General features: G+C 45.2%; 1 protein-coding gene across 1 annotated transcript in view; it reads left to right on the top strand.

The window, feature by feature from the left end:
* Positions 1–614: 614 nt before the first annotated feature.
* prdm6 (PR domain containing 6) overlaps positions 615–16,899 on the top strand; it is a 192,854-nt gene continuing 176,569 nt past the window's right edge. The window contains exons 1-2 of the mRNA XM_072443914.1: positions 615–773; positions 7,887–8,511. Coding sequence (XP_072300015.1) covers positions 7,896–8,511 — 616 coding nt within the window. The 5' untranslated portion in view covers positions 615–773; positions 7,887–7,895. The remainder of the gene's footprint in view (positions 774–7,886; positions 8,512–16,899) is intronic.

A 16,899-nucleotide genomic window follows, 5' to 3' on the forward strand; every position in this document is an offset into this window, starting at 1 on the left:
GATTTACATAAATATTACACTTTAACACTTGTTATACTTTTAATTTCCTCCTTTTGTAAACAATCTGTTTTTTCAAAACCTGGAAAACAAAATTGTTGCTTGTTTGTTAAAGTGAAACTATTTCAATCTCTTTAAATATGTTACACTTTTCAGAATCAGATTTAGCCTTTTTTGTGTCAAACGTAACATTTTAGTTTAATCAGGTTTAATCAGGTTTAATCAGGTTTAATCAGGAGGAGAGTTTAGACCAGCGCGATAAACACTTTAAAACATAAGAGTATTAGAAATGTGGAAAAGTCCTCATAATGTTGCACATTCAACTCAAACCCCTGTTAATTAACCTCAAAGTAAAAAATGCTCCAAAACAACAACAAAAAATGGCAAATGGTGAATCTTTAGCATCTGAATAATCAGAGTCCTGTTTTACACTCTCTTCAGAGTTTTCTATTCATGAAGCGCGTAAAACTCCAAAGAATGTGCAGAAAGAGGCAGAAAACCGCTAATGAGCGCGCGCGTGCGGGGGGAGTACCGGGGGAGTACCGGGGGAGTACCGGGGGAGACGGACAACAGGGGAGAGAGAGGAGAAGAAGCAGGAGAAGAAGAAGAGGCACCGCCGCGGAGGAGAGTGACCAACCCAACCCTGACCACAGCCCCCACAGCCCGGCGGAGAGCGCGGAGGAGAGACCCCCGGACCAGCGCCTCACTCTCGCGGCCACGTCTGCTCCGGCTGCCCGCTCCATGGTGCACCTCCAGCGGCGCTTCAGTCTCCACAAGTAAGTCCCCCCCTGTCCCCTTGTCCCCATGTCCCCGTGTCCCCCTGTCCCTCCCCATCCTCTCTTTCACCTCCAGGAGCTCCGCAACTTTCAGCGGGACGTCGGCGACGCTTCACCCCGTCTGCGGTCGCTCTCGTCCCGCACACGCACCGTGCAAACTCCCGCTCCTCACTCCCGGCCGCCCCAAAACTTTCGGCGGGACCTCGGCGACTCGTCACGCCGTCACCGGGTCACTTCACCCCGCATCATCGCGCTCCTTTCCTCCTCGCTCCATCTTTCGGGAGCTCCGCAACTTTCGGCGGGACCTCGACGCGCCTCACGCCGGCCCGCGATGACTCTCAGGCGGGCGCGCGCTCCTCGAAGTCCCGCTCCTTCTCCCCGGGACTCGCAGCAGCGGCGGCGGCGGCAGCTCCGGAACTTTCAGCGGGACCTCGGCGCGACCCCACCCGTCTGCGCGCGCTCTCATCCCGGGCACGGACCCCACGGCGCACCGCTCCTCGTCCGGACCCTCCGCCACGGAACTTAAACTTTTTCATTTTTTATTTACCTGCGCAAACTTTTACTTCCACTCACTGCGCATTTTTGCACAAGTAAAGTATTCGCCCCCAGGATTTATTTAGCACTTTTTCTTCTTTGGTTCTGGACCGAAGCGGAGCGTCACGTCACAGTCAGTTCATGTTCATTTCACGCTTTATTAACTTATGTATCCGGCAAATTCATCACATTTACGCGGACAAGCCCCGTCTTATCTTTAATCTATCCGCAATTACGCGATATCGACACAGAAACGACCTTTAAAGTGATTTAAAATTAGTCTAATTTGATGGCACGCGGCCGCATGTCTTTGAAGTGACGTGAGCGCGCGCGGGCTCAGGGGCCAAATGAAGCTCGCCATTAAAAGTACACATTTTCACGCTTTTTTTACTTGTATAATTTTATCATTGCGATGGGAAATCAATGGCCGCGGTTTCGGGTCGTGTTTCTCAATTAAAATAACCGTCCAACGCGCAAATTAAGGTAGTTTTTGTGCAAATTAATCGTCTCTCGTTGCAGGCTAAATTGTTAATTGGGAAATTGATTAGTTGCTGGTTAGCCACAGTTTCAATTAGTCCCCGCGGTGAAGACAGAGCGGCGGCCGCGGGACGTCCTCAAGTTCAGACGCGCACGAAACACCGCGTTTCAAAAGAAACACATTTCAGGTCAAAATGTTCAAATTGACAGATTTTGGACCCAAATCGCAGCGTGTTTCCCGGCGGCGCGCGGCCGCTTTGACCGCGCGGGAAACACAGCGAGGAAAGAAACTAAACGGGCTCAAATCCACACCGCGATTTTATGACATTTGTAGTAAATAAAAGCAGTTTCTCTGGCGCCGGAGCCGGAGCCGCTGCGGGAGCCGCGAGCCGGACCTTTAACTCGGGCCTTTTCTCTTCAGATTCACGCGGAAAAATCCTAAATAACGCGCTTTAAATCTGGTTTATTTAATGCTTTGTAACTCTAATTATTGCCACACTTTTATCAAATTTAAAAAGGTGAATTTGTATCATCAGGTTTAGAAAAATCAGTTCAATATTTTACATAAAACAATTGAGATAGAATCATATTTTTTTGCACTAATTTGGCTTTTGTTTCTTACAGTAAAATTACATCAATTGTTTTTGAAAATAAACTCTTCTATTGTAGATATTTGCAAACTTAAAAATGAATTTTGCATCAGCTGAACATTATTGGAAGAATTAATTGACATAAAACACACATTTCTCTTTAAATCCTATAATTACATATTCACTGTGTTTCGCTTCCATGAAATGAAAAGCTTTAAAAAGCACGAAACACCAACATTTTCAGCTTCAGCAAAAAACACAACCTTAATTTAGACTTATTTTCATGAAACATTTGCACATAAAGAGATAAAATGTAGAATAAAAGAGACAAACATAATTAAAAAACACATTTATCTGAGCTTTTCTTGACTTTGTGCCGCAGTATTACACTCCATATTACACTTCATATTACACTTCATATTACACTTCATATTACACTTCATATTACACTTCATATTTCACTTCATATTACACTTCATATTACACTTCATATTACACTTCATATTACACTTCATATTACACTTCATATTACACTTCATATTACACTTCATATTACACTTCATATTACACTTCATATTACACTTCATATTTCACTTCATATTACACTTCATATTACACTTCATATTACACTTCATATTACACTTCATATTACACTTCATATTTCACTTCATATTACACTTCATATTACACTTCATATTACACTTCATATTACACTTCATATTACACTTCATATTACACTTCATATTACACTTCATATTACACTTCATATTACACTCCATATTACACTTCATATTACACTTCATATTTCACTTCATATTTCACTTCATATTACACTTCATATTACACTTCATATTACACTCCATATTACACTTCATATTACACTTCATATTTCACTTCATATTACACTTCATATTACACTTCATATTACACTTCATATTACACTTCATATTACACTTCATATTACACTTCATATTTCACTTCATATTACACTTCATATTACACTTCATATTACACTTCATATTTCACTTCATATTACACTTCATATTACACTTTATTTCCCCACAATCTGAACTAAACCAGAAACAAAGAAATGGAAAGAGCAACAATAAATGTGCCATAAAGTCATTTATTACACGTGACGTTGTTTCTTTGAGTCATTTTCGAGGCGTCTCAATAAAGCTCAGTGGGTTTTACGGCTCGTTAGCGTTTATTATGGCGAAGAACCGGAGTTTGAATCAGATTTGTGGCGGCGCGGATCGATCTGACCGCGGCTGCGTCCAGGACACGGGAAGAACCCAGTGTTTTTAATCCTCTGCGGAATCAAAAATCTCTCAAATCTCTAAATCTGTCGTGAATCGATTCCTCAAACGTGTCAAAGGTGAATTTAAGCTTGAGTTTTTAGAAGTGTCAAAAAGTCCATCAATCGACAAATCTGGACTTTAATGTTCGTGATGTAACGTTCATAATTACATTTATGACTTGTAATGTTTAGATTTTTGTGTAATTGTCCTGGACATGAAACGAGAAAGAAATATTCAAAAGCTTAAAACGTAAAATGAGAATGATCTGGAAATGTGCGACTATATATATATATATATATATATATATATATATATATATATATATATATATATATACATATAGATTATTTTATAATTGTTGTTTTAGAGATCAAAGTGTGTCGTCTGGAAAGAAATGATTCAAAATGAGCAGAAAAGAGACAGAAACGAGATATTTCTGCTCGACAACTCACACACATGATACACACACACACACACACACACACACACACACAGTATGTGATCATAAGAATAACAGAATAAACGTGTGTTTGTTGGAGGTGAAAGAAGCGTCAGATCCATCAGAGGAGATAAAAAGCCGCTCGGAGCGTGAAAAGTGCGGCTGTAATTGTCCTGAAAGAAGTGTAAACGATCCGGATGAGTGATAAAAGTCGATGCGTCCCGCTGCGCCCGGATCAATACTCAAGACAGCAGCACACGGCGAGCGGCGAGGAGCGAGGAGCGTCCAGGAGCGTCCAGGAGCGGAGAGGAGCGGGACGAGGAGCCAGGAGCCAGGAGCGAGGAGCACACACACAACACACACACACACACACACACACACACACACACACACACACAACACACACACACAACACACACACACACACACACACACACACACACACACACAACACACACACACACACAACACACACACACACACACACACACACACAACACACACAACACACACACACACACACACACACACACACAACACACACACACAACACACACACACAACACACACACACAACACACACACACACACAACACACACACACACACACACACACAACACACACAACACACACACACACACACACACACACAACACACACACACACACACACACAACACACACACACACACACACAACACACACACACACACACACACACACACACACACACACACAACACACACACACAACACACACACACACACACACACACACACACACAGAAAAGAACAGCATCACGGCTCGTTAAAGTCCAAATCTAAGAGTTTAATTTGTCCAGGTTCAAATGTTTATTTTATTTTCAAATGTCGCACTTTGAAAAACACAAAAAACAACCACATTCTCCCAAAACACGTGTGAATAAATGTGTTAACTTGATATTTGCTGAAGTCAAATGTGGAGACTAAAGTTGAAGTATTAATCATATAAAAATGTTTCAGTTCTTTTGTTTCGACCAAAACACAAAAGACGTTTTATTTATATTTCTATGTTTTCTGTCATTTTAGAGAAACAAAGTCAAAAGTCACAGTAAAAGCACTCGTTTCACCCGGTGGAGGCGTTTCACCCGGTGGAGGCGTGTCACCCGGTGGAGGCGTTTCACGTTTCACCCGGTGGAGGCGTGTCACCCGGTGGAGGCGTGTCACCCGGTGGAGGCGTGTCACCCGGTGGAGGCGTTTCACGTTTCACCCGGTGGAGGCGTGTCACCCGGTGGAGGCGTGTCACCCGGTGGAGGCGTGTCACCCGGTGGAGGCGTTTCACCCGGTGGAGGCGTTTCACGTTTCACCCAGTGGAGGCGTGTCACCCGGTGGAGGCGTGTCACCCGGTGGAGGCGTGTCACCCGGTGGAGGCGTGTCACGTTTCACCCGTGGAGGCGTGTCACCCTGTTGGGTGCGGCGTCAGGTCGTCACAGTGATTCGTCCGCATTCACCGGAGCGTTCGGTGCGCGCTCCCGCTCTATCGTTTGTCTCTCCGCTCGCGACCCCCGGCTCGGTCTGGAGTGAGTGAAACTGATGCTTTAGAGATTTAGAGGTCAAAGGTTAAGTCCACGCCGCGGCAGATGAAACGTCTCGTGCCAGAAGAGTCTGAAGTATGTTTTATGTTTTTACACAGAAAGACACATTTGAGACGTTTAAATCTGAAAACTGTACAGAGCCGCTTTAAATCCAACGATACAAAATATATAAGAAAGATTTTGTATTTCTTATTTCGGTTTTGAGTAAATTTTCTCAATTTTGCCTCATTTTTTGACTTAGATGGATCTTCAGTGATAAATGAGGCTCAGAACCTCGACTGCTTCTGTCAGACTCTGTGGGAGGAGCATGTCTCTGCGGGACAAAACTTGCAAACTCAGACTTTTGTCCTGCAGAAGAGTCTCACGGCTAAACGTCTCTTTGTTTTGTCCCGCAGAAGGGTCTCGCGACTAAACGTCTCTCCGTTTTGTCCTGCAGAAGTGTCTCGTGGCTAAACGTCTCTCTGCTTTGTCCCGCAGAAGTGTCTCGTGGCTAAACGTCTCTCTGTCTTGTCCCGCAGAAGTGTCTCGTGGCCAAACGTCTCTCTGTCTTGTCCCGCAGAAGTGTCTCGTGGCTAAACGTCTCTCTGTCTTGTCCCGCAGAAGTGACTCGTGGCTAAACGTCTCTCTGTTGTGGCCCGCAGAAGTGTCTCTTGGCTAAACGTCTCTCTGTTGTGTCCCGCAGAAGTGTCTCTTGGCTAAACGTCTCTCTGTTGTGTCCCGCAGAAGTGTCTCGTGGCTAAACGTCTCTCTGTTGTGTCCCGCAGAAGTGTCTCTTGGATAAACGTCTCTCTGTCTTGTCCCGCAGAAGTGTCTCGTGGCTAAACGTCTCTCTGTTATGTCCCGCAGAAGTGTCTCGTGGCTAAACGTCTCCCTGTTGTGTCCTGCAGAAGTGTCTCTTGGCTAAACGTCTCTCTGTCTTGTCCCGCAGAAGTGTCTCGTGGCTAAACGGCTCTCTGTTGTGTCCCGCAGAAGTGTCTCGTGGTTAAACGTCTCTCTGTTCTGTCCCGCATATGTGTCTCGTCGCTAAACGTCTCTCTGTCTTCTCCCGCAGAAGTGTCTCGTGGCTAAACGTCTCTCTGCTTTGTCCCGCAGAAGTGTCTTGTGGTTAAACGTCTCTCTGTTCTGTCCCGCATATGTGTCTCGTCGCTAAACGTCTCTCTGTCTTGTCCCGCAGAAGTGTCTCGTGGCTAAACGTCTCTCTGCTTTGTCCCGCAGAAGTGTCTCGTGGCTAAACGTCTCTCTGTCTTGTCCCGCAGAAGTGTCTCGTGGCTAAACGTCTCTCTGTCTTGTCCCGCAGAAGTGTCTCGTGGCTAAATGTCTCTCTGTCTTGTCCCGCAGAAGTGTCTCGTGGCTAAACGTCTCTCTGTTGTGGCCCACAGAAGTGTCTCTTGGCTAAACGTCTCTCTGTTGTGTCCCGCAGAAGTGTCTCTTGGCTAAACGTCTCTCTGTTGTGTCCCGCAGAAGTGTCTCTTGGCCAAACGTCTCTCTGTCTTGTCCCGCAGAAGTGTCTCTTGGCTAAACGTCTCTCTGTTGTGTCCCGCAGAAGTGTCTCTTGGTTAAACATCTCTCTGTCTTGTCCCGCAGAAGTGTCTCGTGGCTAAACGTCTCTCTTTTGTGTCCTGCAGAAGTGTCTCTTGGCTAAACGTCTCCCTGTTGTGTCCCGCAGAAGTGTCTCTTGGCTAAACGTCTCTCTGTCTTGTCCCGCAGAAGTGTCTCGTGGCTAAACGTCTCTCTGTATTGTCCCGCAGAAGTGTCTCGTGGCTAAACGTCTCTCTGCTTTGTCCCGCAGAAGTGTCTCGTGGTTAAACGTCTCTCTGTTCTGTCCCGCATATGTGTCTCGTCGCTAAACGTCTCTCTGTCTTGTCCAGCAGAAGTGTCTCGTGGCTAAACGTCTCTCTGTTGTGTCCCGCAGATGTATCTCGTGGCTAAACGTCTCTCGGTTGTGTCCCGCAGATGTATCTCGTGGCTAAACGTCTCTCTGTTGTGTCCCGCAGAAGTGTCTCGTGGCTAAACGTCTCTCTGTCTTGTCCAGCAGAAGTGTCTCGTGGCTAAACGTCTCTCTGTTGTGGCCCGCAGATGTATCTCGTGGCTAAACGTCTCTCTGTTGTGTCCCGCAGAAGTGTCTCATGGCTAAACTTCTCTCTGTCTTGTCCAGCAGAAGTGTCTCGTGGCTAAACGTCTCTCTGTTGTGTCCCGCAGACGGCCGTGATGCTGAAGCCCGCCGACCCCAGTGGCTCCGCCTTCCTTAAGGTGGACCCGTCGTACCTGCAGCACTGGCAGCACCTCTTTCCTCAAGCGCAGCTCAAACCGCCTTTACAGCCGCCGCCCATCAGCAACAGCGCCTCGCCCGGCTCCACCTTGGCCCCGCCCCTCACGTCGCTGCCCGACCGCCTGTCACTGAGCGTGGAGAGCCTCCGCTCGGCGCGACTTCACGGACACGCCCACCACGCCTCGGGCATCTCCAGCTCCACGCAGCTCAACGTGTCGCCGCAGGCGGCGCTCTTCGGCCAGGCCTTGGCGAGCGTCTGCGTCCCCGAGCGAGCGCCGCTGCCCGGGGAGCGAGGGGGAGGGGCGCGGGATGACGTGGTGCTGGTGGAGAGCCACGCCCACAACGCCAACGCCAAGGAAGGGTCGGGCGGCGTGAGCGTGGTGTCGTCGAGCGCAAAGAGCGTCAACGGCGGAGCGGACGACGGCGGCGGTGGCGGCGGGAAGAGTAGCTCGCTGAGGTTTAAGCTAACGTCGGAGGAGCTGGACTATTACCTGTACGGACAGCAGCGCATGGAGATCATCCCCCTGAGCAACCACACGGGGGAGCCAAACAACCGTACGTAACACTGTCAACTCACTCATGTGCAACACTAATGACTGAGCTGCGGCGCTCTTTAGTCTCACTAGTGCGTGTGTGAGGGGCGTGGCTAAAGCTAGTAGGTGTGTGAGGGGCGTGGCTAAAGCTAGTAGGTGTGTGAGGGGCGTGGCTAAAGCTGGTGCGTGTGTGAGGGGCGTGGCTAGAGCTAGTGCGTGTGTGAGGGGCGTGGCTAAAGCTAGTGCGTGTGTGAGGGGCGTGGCTAAAGCTAGTGCGTGTGTGAGGGGCGTGGCTAAAGCTGGTGCGTGTGTGAGGGGCGTGGCTAAAGCTGGTGCGTGTGTGAGGGGCGTGGCTAAAGCTGGTGCGTGTGTGAGGGGCGTGGCTAAAGCTAGTGTGTGTGTGAGGGGCATGTTGCTAAAGTGCTTTGTTAGCTTTGTGTTGCTATCGTGCTTTGCAAGCTCTGTGTTGCTAACGTGCTTTGCTAGCTCTGTGTTGCTATCGTGCTTTGCTAGCTCTGTGTTGCTATCGTGCTTTGCTAGCTCTGTGTTGCTAAGGCTCCACACGGTCGTTAGCATCAGGGGAAACACGGAGCTTTAGCTCGAGATCAAGTCAGAGTTTGAGACAAATGATTCTTTTGTGTTTCTTTTTGCCTCTTGTTTTGGCCTGAGTCTGTGTTTTCTCTCGTCCAATCATCTGGCTGCGCTGTGGAGGCTCCTCCCCCTCCTGGAGCCCAAGAGCCAGACGCTTTGGGAGCCAGAACCTCTCAGGGGCCAGAACCTCTCAGGGGCCACTTTGGATCCAAGATCCAACATTGAGCGCGAGGGCCGGTCACACTCTGGAGCTCAGTGGCTCTCTTCACTTGGAGTACATTTGGCAGCTGTTCTATCGACCGAGGTCAGAGGTCACCGGCTCCAACAGACTCCAGGCCTCTGCTCTCCCTCTCTCTCTCTCTCTCTCCCTCTCTCTCTCTCTCTCTCTCTCTCTCTCTCTCTCTCTCTCTCTCCTCGCTCGCCCAAACGCCCTCAGGTCTTTGTCATTTAAATCAGACGCTTCCCGTTGTCGTGGCGATCGGCATCAGACGAGGAGAGTTATTGATTTTTAGACACAAAATAATGTTATGATCTGAAGCAGGCCGTTTAAACGTCCCAAATATTTCACGCGTCCCGCCGAGAGGGAATACATTTAACGCCACGGTAACGAGCGCCAAACAAGGGCAAAATCGATGACTAAAGTGGTCTGAATGAGACGGGATTAAACCAGGATTAAACCAGGATTAAAGCAGGTTTAAACCAGGATTAAAACAGGTTTAAACCAGGATTAAACCAGGATTAAACCAGGTTTAAAGCAGGTTTAAACCAGGATTAAAACAGGTTTAAACCAGGATTAAAGCAGGATTAAACCAGGTTTAAAGCAGGTTTAAACCAGGTTTAAAGCAGGTTTAAACCAGGATTAAAACAGGTTTAAACCAGGATTAAACCAGGATTAAACCAGGTTTAAAGCAGGATTATGTCCCACTGGATAATACACTGGCTCTATTTATTCATTTAAAGTGAAAGTTCCTGTAGGAAAAAACCTTGCTTCAGGGTGTTTGAATTTAACTGGACTCTGGTCTGCCCCTCTCGAGCCCCCCTCGGGCCCCCCTTGGGCCCCCTTGGGCCCCCTTATAGCCCCCCTGGGGCCCCTCTCTGGCTCCCCTCGGGCCCCCTTCGAGCCCCTCTCGGGCCCCTCTCGGGCCCCCCTCGGGCCCCCCTCAGGCCCCCCTCAGGCCCCTCTCTGATAAAGCGTCTCCTCAGCAGTAATCTGCTCGACCGCGCCTCATGACCGATGGAGGGACAAGTGTGTATTAATTGGACTCGTTGGTCGTTGCCGTGGCGGTCGATGGCGCCGAGCGTCGTTTGTCTTGTGGCGGCGCGAGCGGCAGATAAAGCACTCGTCTGTCAACGCTTTTATTAATTACAGCTCCGATAATCATAATCATAGAAGTAGAAATAGAACACACAATCAACAAACACACTCACACACACACACACACACACACACACACACACACACTAAGACACACACACACACACACACACACACTAAGACACACACACACACACACACACACACACACACACTAAGACACACACACACACACACACACTTGGATATTGTAATGAAAAAAACTACAGTACTTGAAGGTGGAATTGCAAATTATTTTTCTCTAAGGTGTGTCTTTAGAGCTTTATACCACTCTGAGGTGTGTGTTTAGAGCTTTACACACTCTGAGGTGTGTCTTTAGAGCTATATACACTCTAAGGTGTGTCTTTAGAGCTTTATACACTCTAAGGTGTGACTTTAGAGCTTTATACACTCTAAGGTGTGTCTTTAGAGCTTTATACACTCTAAGGTGTGTCTTTCGAGCTTTATACACTCTAAGGTGTGTCTTTAGAGCTTTATACACTCTGAGGTGTGTCTTTAGAGTTTTATAACGCTCTGAGGTGTGTCTTTAGAGCTTTATACCACTCTGAGGTGTGTCTTTAGAGCTTTATACCGCTCTGAGGTGTGTCTTTAGAGCTTTATACCGCTCTGAGGTGTGTCTTTAGAGCTTTATACCGCTCTGAGGTGTGTCTTTAGAGCTTTATTACACTCTGAGGTGTGTCTTTAGAGCTTTATAGCACTCTGAGGTGTGTATTTAGAGCTTTATAACACTCTGAGGTGTGTCCTTAGAGCTTTATAACACTCTGAGGTGTGTCTTTAGAGCTTTATACACTCTGAGGTGTGTCTTTAGAGCTTTATACACTCTGAGGTGTGTCTTTAGAGCTTTATACACTCTGAGGTGTGTCTTTAGAGCTTTATTACACTCTGAGGTGTGTCTTTAGAGCTTTATACACTCTAAGGTGTGTCTTTAGAGCTTTATACACTCTAAGGTGTGACTTTAGAGCTTTATACACTCTAAGGTGTGTCTTTAGAGCTTTATACACTCTAAGGTGTGTCTTTCGAGCTTTATACACTCTAAGGTGTGTCTTTAGAGCTTTATACACTCTGAGGTGTGTCTTTAGAGTTTTATAACGCTCTGAGGTGTGTCTTTAGAGCTTTATACCACTCTGAGGTGTGTCTTTAGAGCTTTATACCGCTCTGAGGTGTGTCTTTAGAGCTTTATACCGCTCTGAGGTGTGTCTTTAGAGCTTTATACCGCTCTGAGGTGTGTCTTTAGAGCTTTATTACACTCTGAGGTGTGTCTTTAGAGCTTTATAGCACTCTGAGGTGTGTATTTAGAGCTTTATAACACTCTGAGGTGTGTCCTTAGAGCTTTATAACACTCTGAGGTGTGTCTTTAGAGCTTTATACACTCTGAGGTGTGTCTTTAGAGCTTTATACACTCTGAGGTGTGTCTTTAGAGCTTTATACACTCTGAGGTGTGTCTTTAGAGCTTTATTACACTCTGAGGTGTGTCTTTAGAGCTTTATACACTCTAAGGTGTGTCTTTAGAGCTTTATACACGCTAAGGTGTGTCTTTAGAGCTTTATAGACTCTAAGGTGTGTCTTTAGAGCTTTATACACTCTGAGGTGTGTCTTTAGAGCTTTATACACTCTAAGGTGTGTCTTTAGAGCTTTATACCACTCTGAGGTGTGTCTTTAGAGCTTTATACACTCTGAGGTGTGTCTTTAGAGCTTTATACACTCTGAGGTGTGTCTTTAGAGCTTTATACCGCTCTGAGATGTTGTCTTTAGAGCTTTATACCGCTCTGAGGTGTGTCTTTAGAGCTTTATACACTCTAAGGTGTGTCTTTAGAGCTTTATACCGCTCCGAGGTGTGTCTTTAGAGCTTTATACACTCTAAGGTGTGTCTTTAGCGCTTTATACCACTCTGAGGTGTGTCTTTAGAGCTTTATACCACTCTGAGGTGTGTCTTTAGAGCTTTATTACACTCTGAGGTGTGTCTTTAGAGCTTTATACCACTCTGAGGTGTGTCTTTAGAGCTTTATTACACTCTGAGGTGTGTCTTTAGAGCTTTATACCACTCATTGGTGTGTCTTTAGAGCTTTATTACACTCTGAGGTGTGTCTTTAGAGCTTTATACACTCTGAGGTGTGTCTTTAGAGCTTTATACCACTCATTGGTGTGTCTTTAGAGCTTTATAACACTCTGAGGTGTGTCTTTAGAGCTTTATACACTCTGAGGTGTGTCTTTAGAGCTTTATACACTCTAAGGTGTGTCTTTAGAGCTTTATACCACTCTGAGGTGTGTCTTTAGAGCTTTATACCACTCTAAGGTGAGTCTTTAGAGCTTTATACCACTCTGAGGTGTGTCTTTAGAGCTTTTTACACTCTGAGGTGTGTCTTTAGAGCTTTATACCACTCTAAGGTGAGTCTTTAGAGCTTTATACCACTCTGAGGTGTGTCTTTAGAGCTTTTTACACTCTGAGGTGTGTCTTTAGAGCTTTATACACTCTCAGGTGTGTCTTTAGAGCTTTATAACGCTCTGAGGTGTGTCTTTAGAGCTATATACAACTCTGAGGTGTGTCTTTAGAGCTTTATACACTCTGAGGTGTGTCGATAGAGCTTTATACCGCTCTGAGGTGTGTCTTTAGAGCTTTATACCACTCTGAGGTGTGTCTTTAGAGCTTTATACCACTCTGAGGTGTGTCTTTAGAGCTTTATACGCTCTAAGGTGTGTGTTTAGAGCTTTATACCGCTCTGAGGTGTGTCTTTAGAGCTATATACAACTCTGAGGTGTGTCTTTAGAGCTTTATACACTCTAAGGTGTGTCTTTAGAGCTTTATACCACTCTGAGGTGTGTCTTTAGAGCTTTACACACTCTGAGGTGTGTCTTTAGAGCTATATACACTCTAAGGTGTGTCTTTAGAGCTTTATACACTCTAAGGTGTGTCTTTAGAGCTATATACCACTCTGAGGTGTGTCTTTAGAGCTATATACAACTCTGAGGTGTGTCTTTAGAGCTTTATACACTCTAAGGTGTGTCTTTAGAGCTTTATACCACTCTGAGGTGTGTCTTTAGAGCCTTATACACTCCTAGGTGTGTCTTTAGAGCTTTATACACTCTTAGGTGTGTTTTTAGAGCTTTATACACTCTAAGGTGTGTCTTTAGAGCTTTATACCACTCTGAGGTGTGTCTTTAGAGCTTTATACCACTCTGAGGTGTGTCTTTAGAGCTTTACACACTCTAAGGCGTGTCTTTAGAGCTATATACACTCTAAGGTGTGTCTTTAGAGCTTTATACCACTCTGAGGTGTGTCTATAGAGCTTTATACACTCTAAGGTGTGTCTTTAGAGCTTTATACCACTCTGAGGTGTGTCTTTAGAGCTTTATACACTCTCAGGTGTGTCTTTAGAGCTTTATACCGCTCTGAGGTGTGTCTTTAGAGCATTATACCGCTCTGAGGTGTGTCTTTAGAGCTTTATACACTCTAAGGTGTGTCTTTAGAGCTTTATACACTCTAAGGTGTGTCTTTAGAGCTTTATACCGCTCTGAGGTGTGTCTTTAGAGCTATATACAACTCTGAGGTGTGTCTTTAGAGCTTTATACACTCCAAGGTGTGTCTTTCGAGCTTTATACCACTCTGAGGTGTGTCTTTAGAGCTTTATACACTCTAAGGTGTGTCTTTAGAGCTATATACAACTCTGAGGTGTGTCTTTAGAGCTTTATACACTCTAAGGTGTGTCTTTAGAGCTTTATACCACTCTGAGGTGTGTGTTTAGAGCTTTACACACTCTGAGGTGTGTCTTTAGAGCTATATACACTCTAAGGTGTGTCTTTAGAGCTTTATACCACTCTGAGGTGTGTCTTTAGAGCTTTATACACTCTAAGGTGTGTCTTTAGAGCTATATACCACTCTGAGGTGTGTCTTTCGAGCTTTATACCACTATGAGGTGTGTCTTTAGAGCTTTACACACTCTGAGGTGTCTTTAGAGCTATATACACTCTAAGGTGTGTCTTTAGAGCTTTATACACTCTAAGGTGTGTCTTTAGAGCTTTATACAACTCTGAGGTGTGTCTTTAGAGCTTTATACACTCTAAGGTGTGTCTTTAGAGCTTTATAGACTCTAAGGTGTGTCTTTAGAGCTTTATACACTCTGAGGTGTGTCTTTAGAGCTTTATACACTCTAAGGTGTGTCTTTAGAGCTTTATACCACTCTGAGGTGTGTCTTTAGAGCTTTATACACTCTGAGGTGTGTCTTTAGAGCTTTATACACTCTGAGGTGTGTCTTTAGAGCTTTATACCGCTCTGAGATGTTGTCTTTAGAGCTTTATACCGCTCTGAGGTGTGTCTTTAGAGCTTTATACACTCTAAGGTGTGTCTTTGGAGCTTTATACTGCTCCTAGGTGTGTCTTTAGAGCTTTATACCGCTCCGAGGTGTGTCTTTAGAGCTTTATACACTCTAAGGTGTGTCTTTAGCGCTTTATACCACTCTGAGGTGTGTTTTTAGAGCTTTTTACACTCTGAGGTGTGTCTTTAGAGCTTTATACCACTCTGAGGTGTGTCTTTAGAGCTTTATTACACTCTGAGGTGTGTCTTTAGAGCTTTATATCACTCATTGGTGTGTCTTTAGAGCTTTATTACACTCTGAGGTGTGTCTTTAGAGCTTTATTACACTCTGTGGTGTGTCTTTAGAGCTTTATACCACTCTGAGGTGTGTCTTTAGAGCTTTATACACTCTAAGGTGAGTCTTTAGAGCTTTATACCGCTCTGCGATGTGTCTTTAGAGCTTTATACCGCTCTGAGGTGTGTTTTTAGAGCTTTATACACTCTGAGGTGTGTCTTTAGAGCTATATACAACTCTGAGGTGTGTCTTTAGAGCTTTATACCGCTCCGAGGTGTGTCTTTAGAGCTTTATACACTCTAAGGTGTGTCTTTAGCGCTTTATACAACTCTGAGGTGTGTCTTTAGAGCTTTTTACACTCTGAGGTGTGTCTTTAGAGCTTTATACCACTCTGAGGTGTGTCATTAGAGCTTTATTACACTCTGAGGTGTGTCTTTAGAGCTTTATACACTCTAAGGTGTGTCTTTAGCGCTTTATACCACTCTGAGGTGTGTCTTTAGAGCTTTTTACACTCTGAGGTGTGTCTTTAGAGCTTTATTATACTCTGAGGTGTGTCTTTAGCGCTTTATACCACTATTAGGTGTGTCTTTAGAGCTTTATACAACTCTGAGGTGTGTCTTTAGAGCTTTATACCGCTCTGATATGTGTCTTTAGAGCTTTATACCGCTCTGAGGTGTGTCTTTAGAGCTTTATACACTCTAAGGTGTGTCTTTGGAGCTTTATACTGCTCTTAGGTGTGTCTTTAGAGCTTTATACAACTCTGAGGTGTGTCTTTAGAGCTTTATACACTCTAAGGTGTGTCTTTAGAGCTTTATACCGCTCCGAGGTGTGTCTTTAGAGCTTTTTACACTCTGAGGTGTGTCCTTAGAGCTTTATAACACTCTGAGGTGTGTCTTTAGAGCTTTATACACTCTGAGGTGTGTCTTTAGAGCTTTATACACTCTAAGGTGTGTCTTTAGAGCTTTATACCACTCTGAGGTGTGTCTTTAGAGCTTTATACCACTCTAAGGTGAGTCTTTAGAGCTTTATACCACTCTGAGGTGTGTCTTTAGAGCTTTTTACACTCTGAGGTGTGTCTTTAGAGCTTTATACACTCTCAGGTGTGTCTTTAGAGCTTTATAACGCTCTGAGGTGTGTCTTTAGAGCTATATACAACTCTGAGGTGTGTCTTTAGAGCTTTATACACTCTGAGGTGTGTCGTTAGAGCTTTATACCGCTCTGAGGTGTGTCTTTAGAGCTTTATACCACTCTGAGGTGTGTCTTTAGAGCTTTATACGCTCTAAGGTGTGTCTTTAGAGCTTTATACCACTCTGAGGTGTGTCTTTAGAGCTTTACACACTCTGAGGTGTGTCTTTAGAGCTATATACAACTCTGAGGTGTGTCTTTAGAGCTTTATACCACTCTGAGGTGTGTCTTTAGAGCTTTATACCACTCTGAGGTGTGTCTTTAGAGCCTTATACACTCCTAGGTGTGTCTTTAGAGCTTTATACACTCTTAGGTGTGTTTTTAGAGCTTTATACACTCTAAGGTGTGTCTTTAGAGCTTTATACCACTCTGAGGTGTGTCTTTAAAGCTTTATACCACTCTGAGGTGTGTCTTTAGAGCTTTACACACTCTAAGGCGTGTCTTTAGAGCTATATACACTCTAAGGTGTGTCTTTAGAGCTTTATACCACTCTGAGGTGTGTCTATAGAGCTTTATACACTCTAAGGTGTGTCTTTAGAGCTTTATACCACTCTGAGGTGTGTCTTTAGAGCTTTATACACTCTCAGGTGTGTCTTTAGAGCTTTATACCGCTCTGAGGTGTGTCTTTAGAGCATTATACCGCTCTGAGGTGTGTCTTTAGAGCTTTATACCGCTC

The sequence above is a fragment of the Eucyclogobius newberryi genome, unplaced genomic scaffold, assembly GCF_026437365.1.
Source record: "Eucyclogobius newberryi isolate DKJ021-1_F unplaced genomic scaffold, fEucNew1.0.hap1 SCAF_134, whole genome shotgun sequence".
NCBI lineage: Eukaryota > Metazoa > Chordata > Actinopteri > Gobiiformes > Gobiidae > Eucyclogobius > Eucyclogobius newberryi.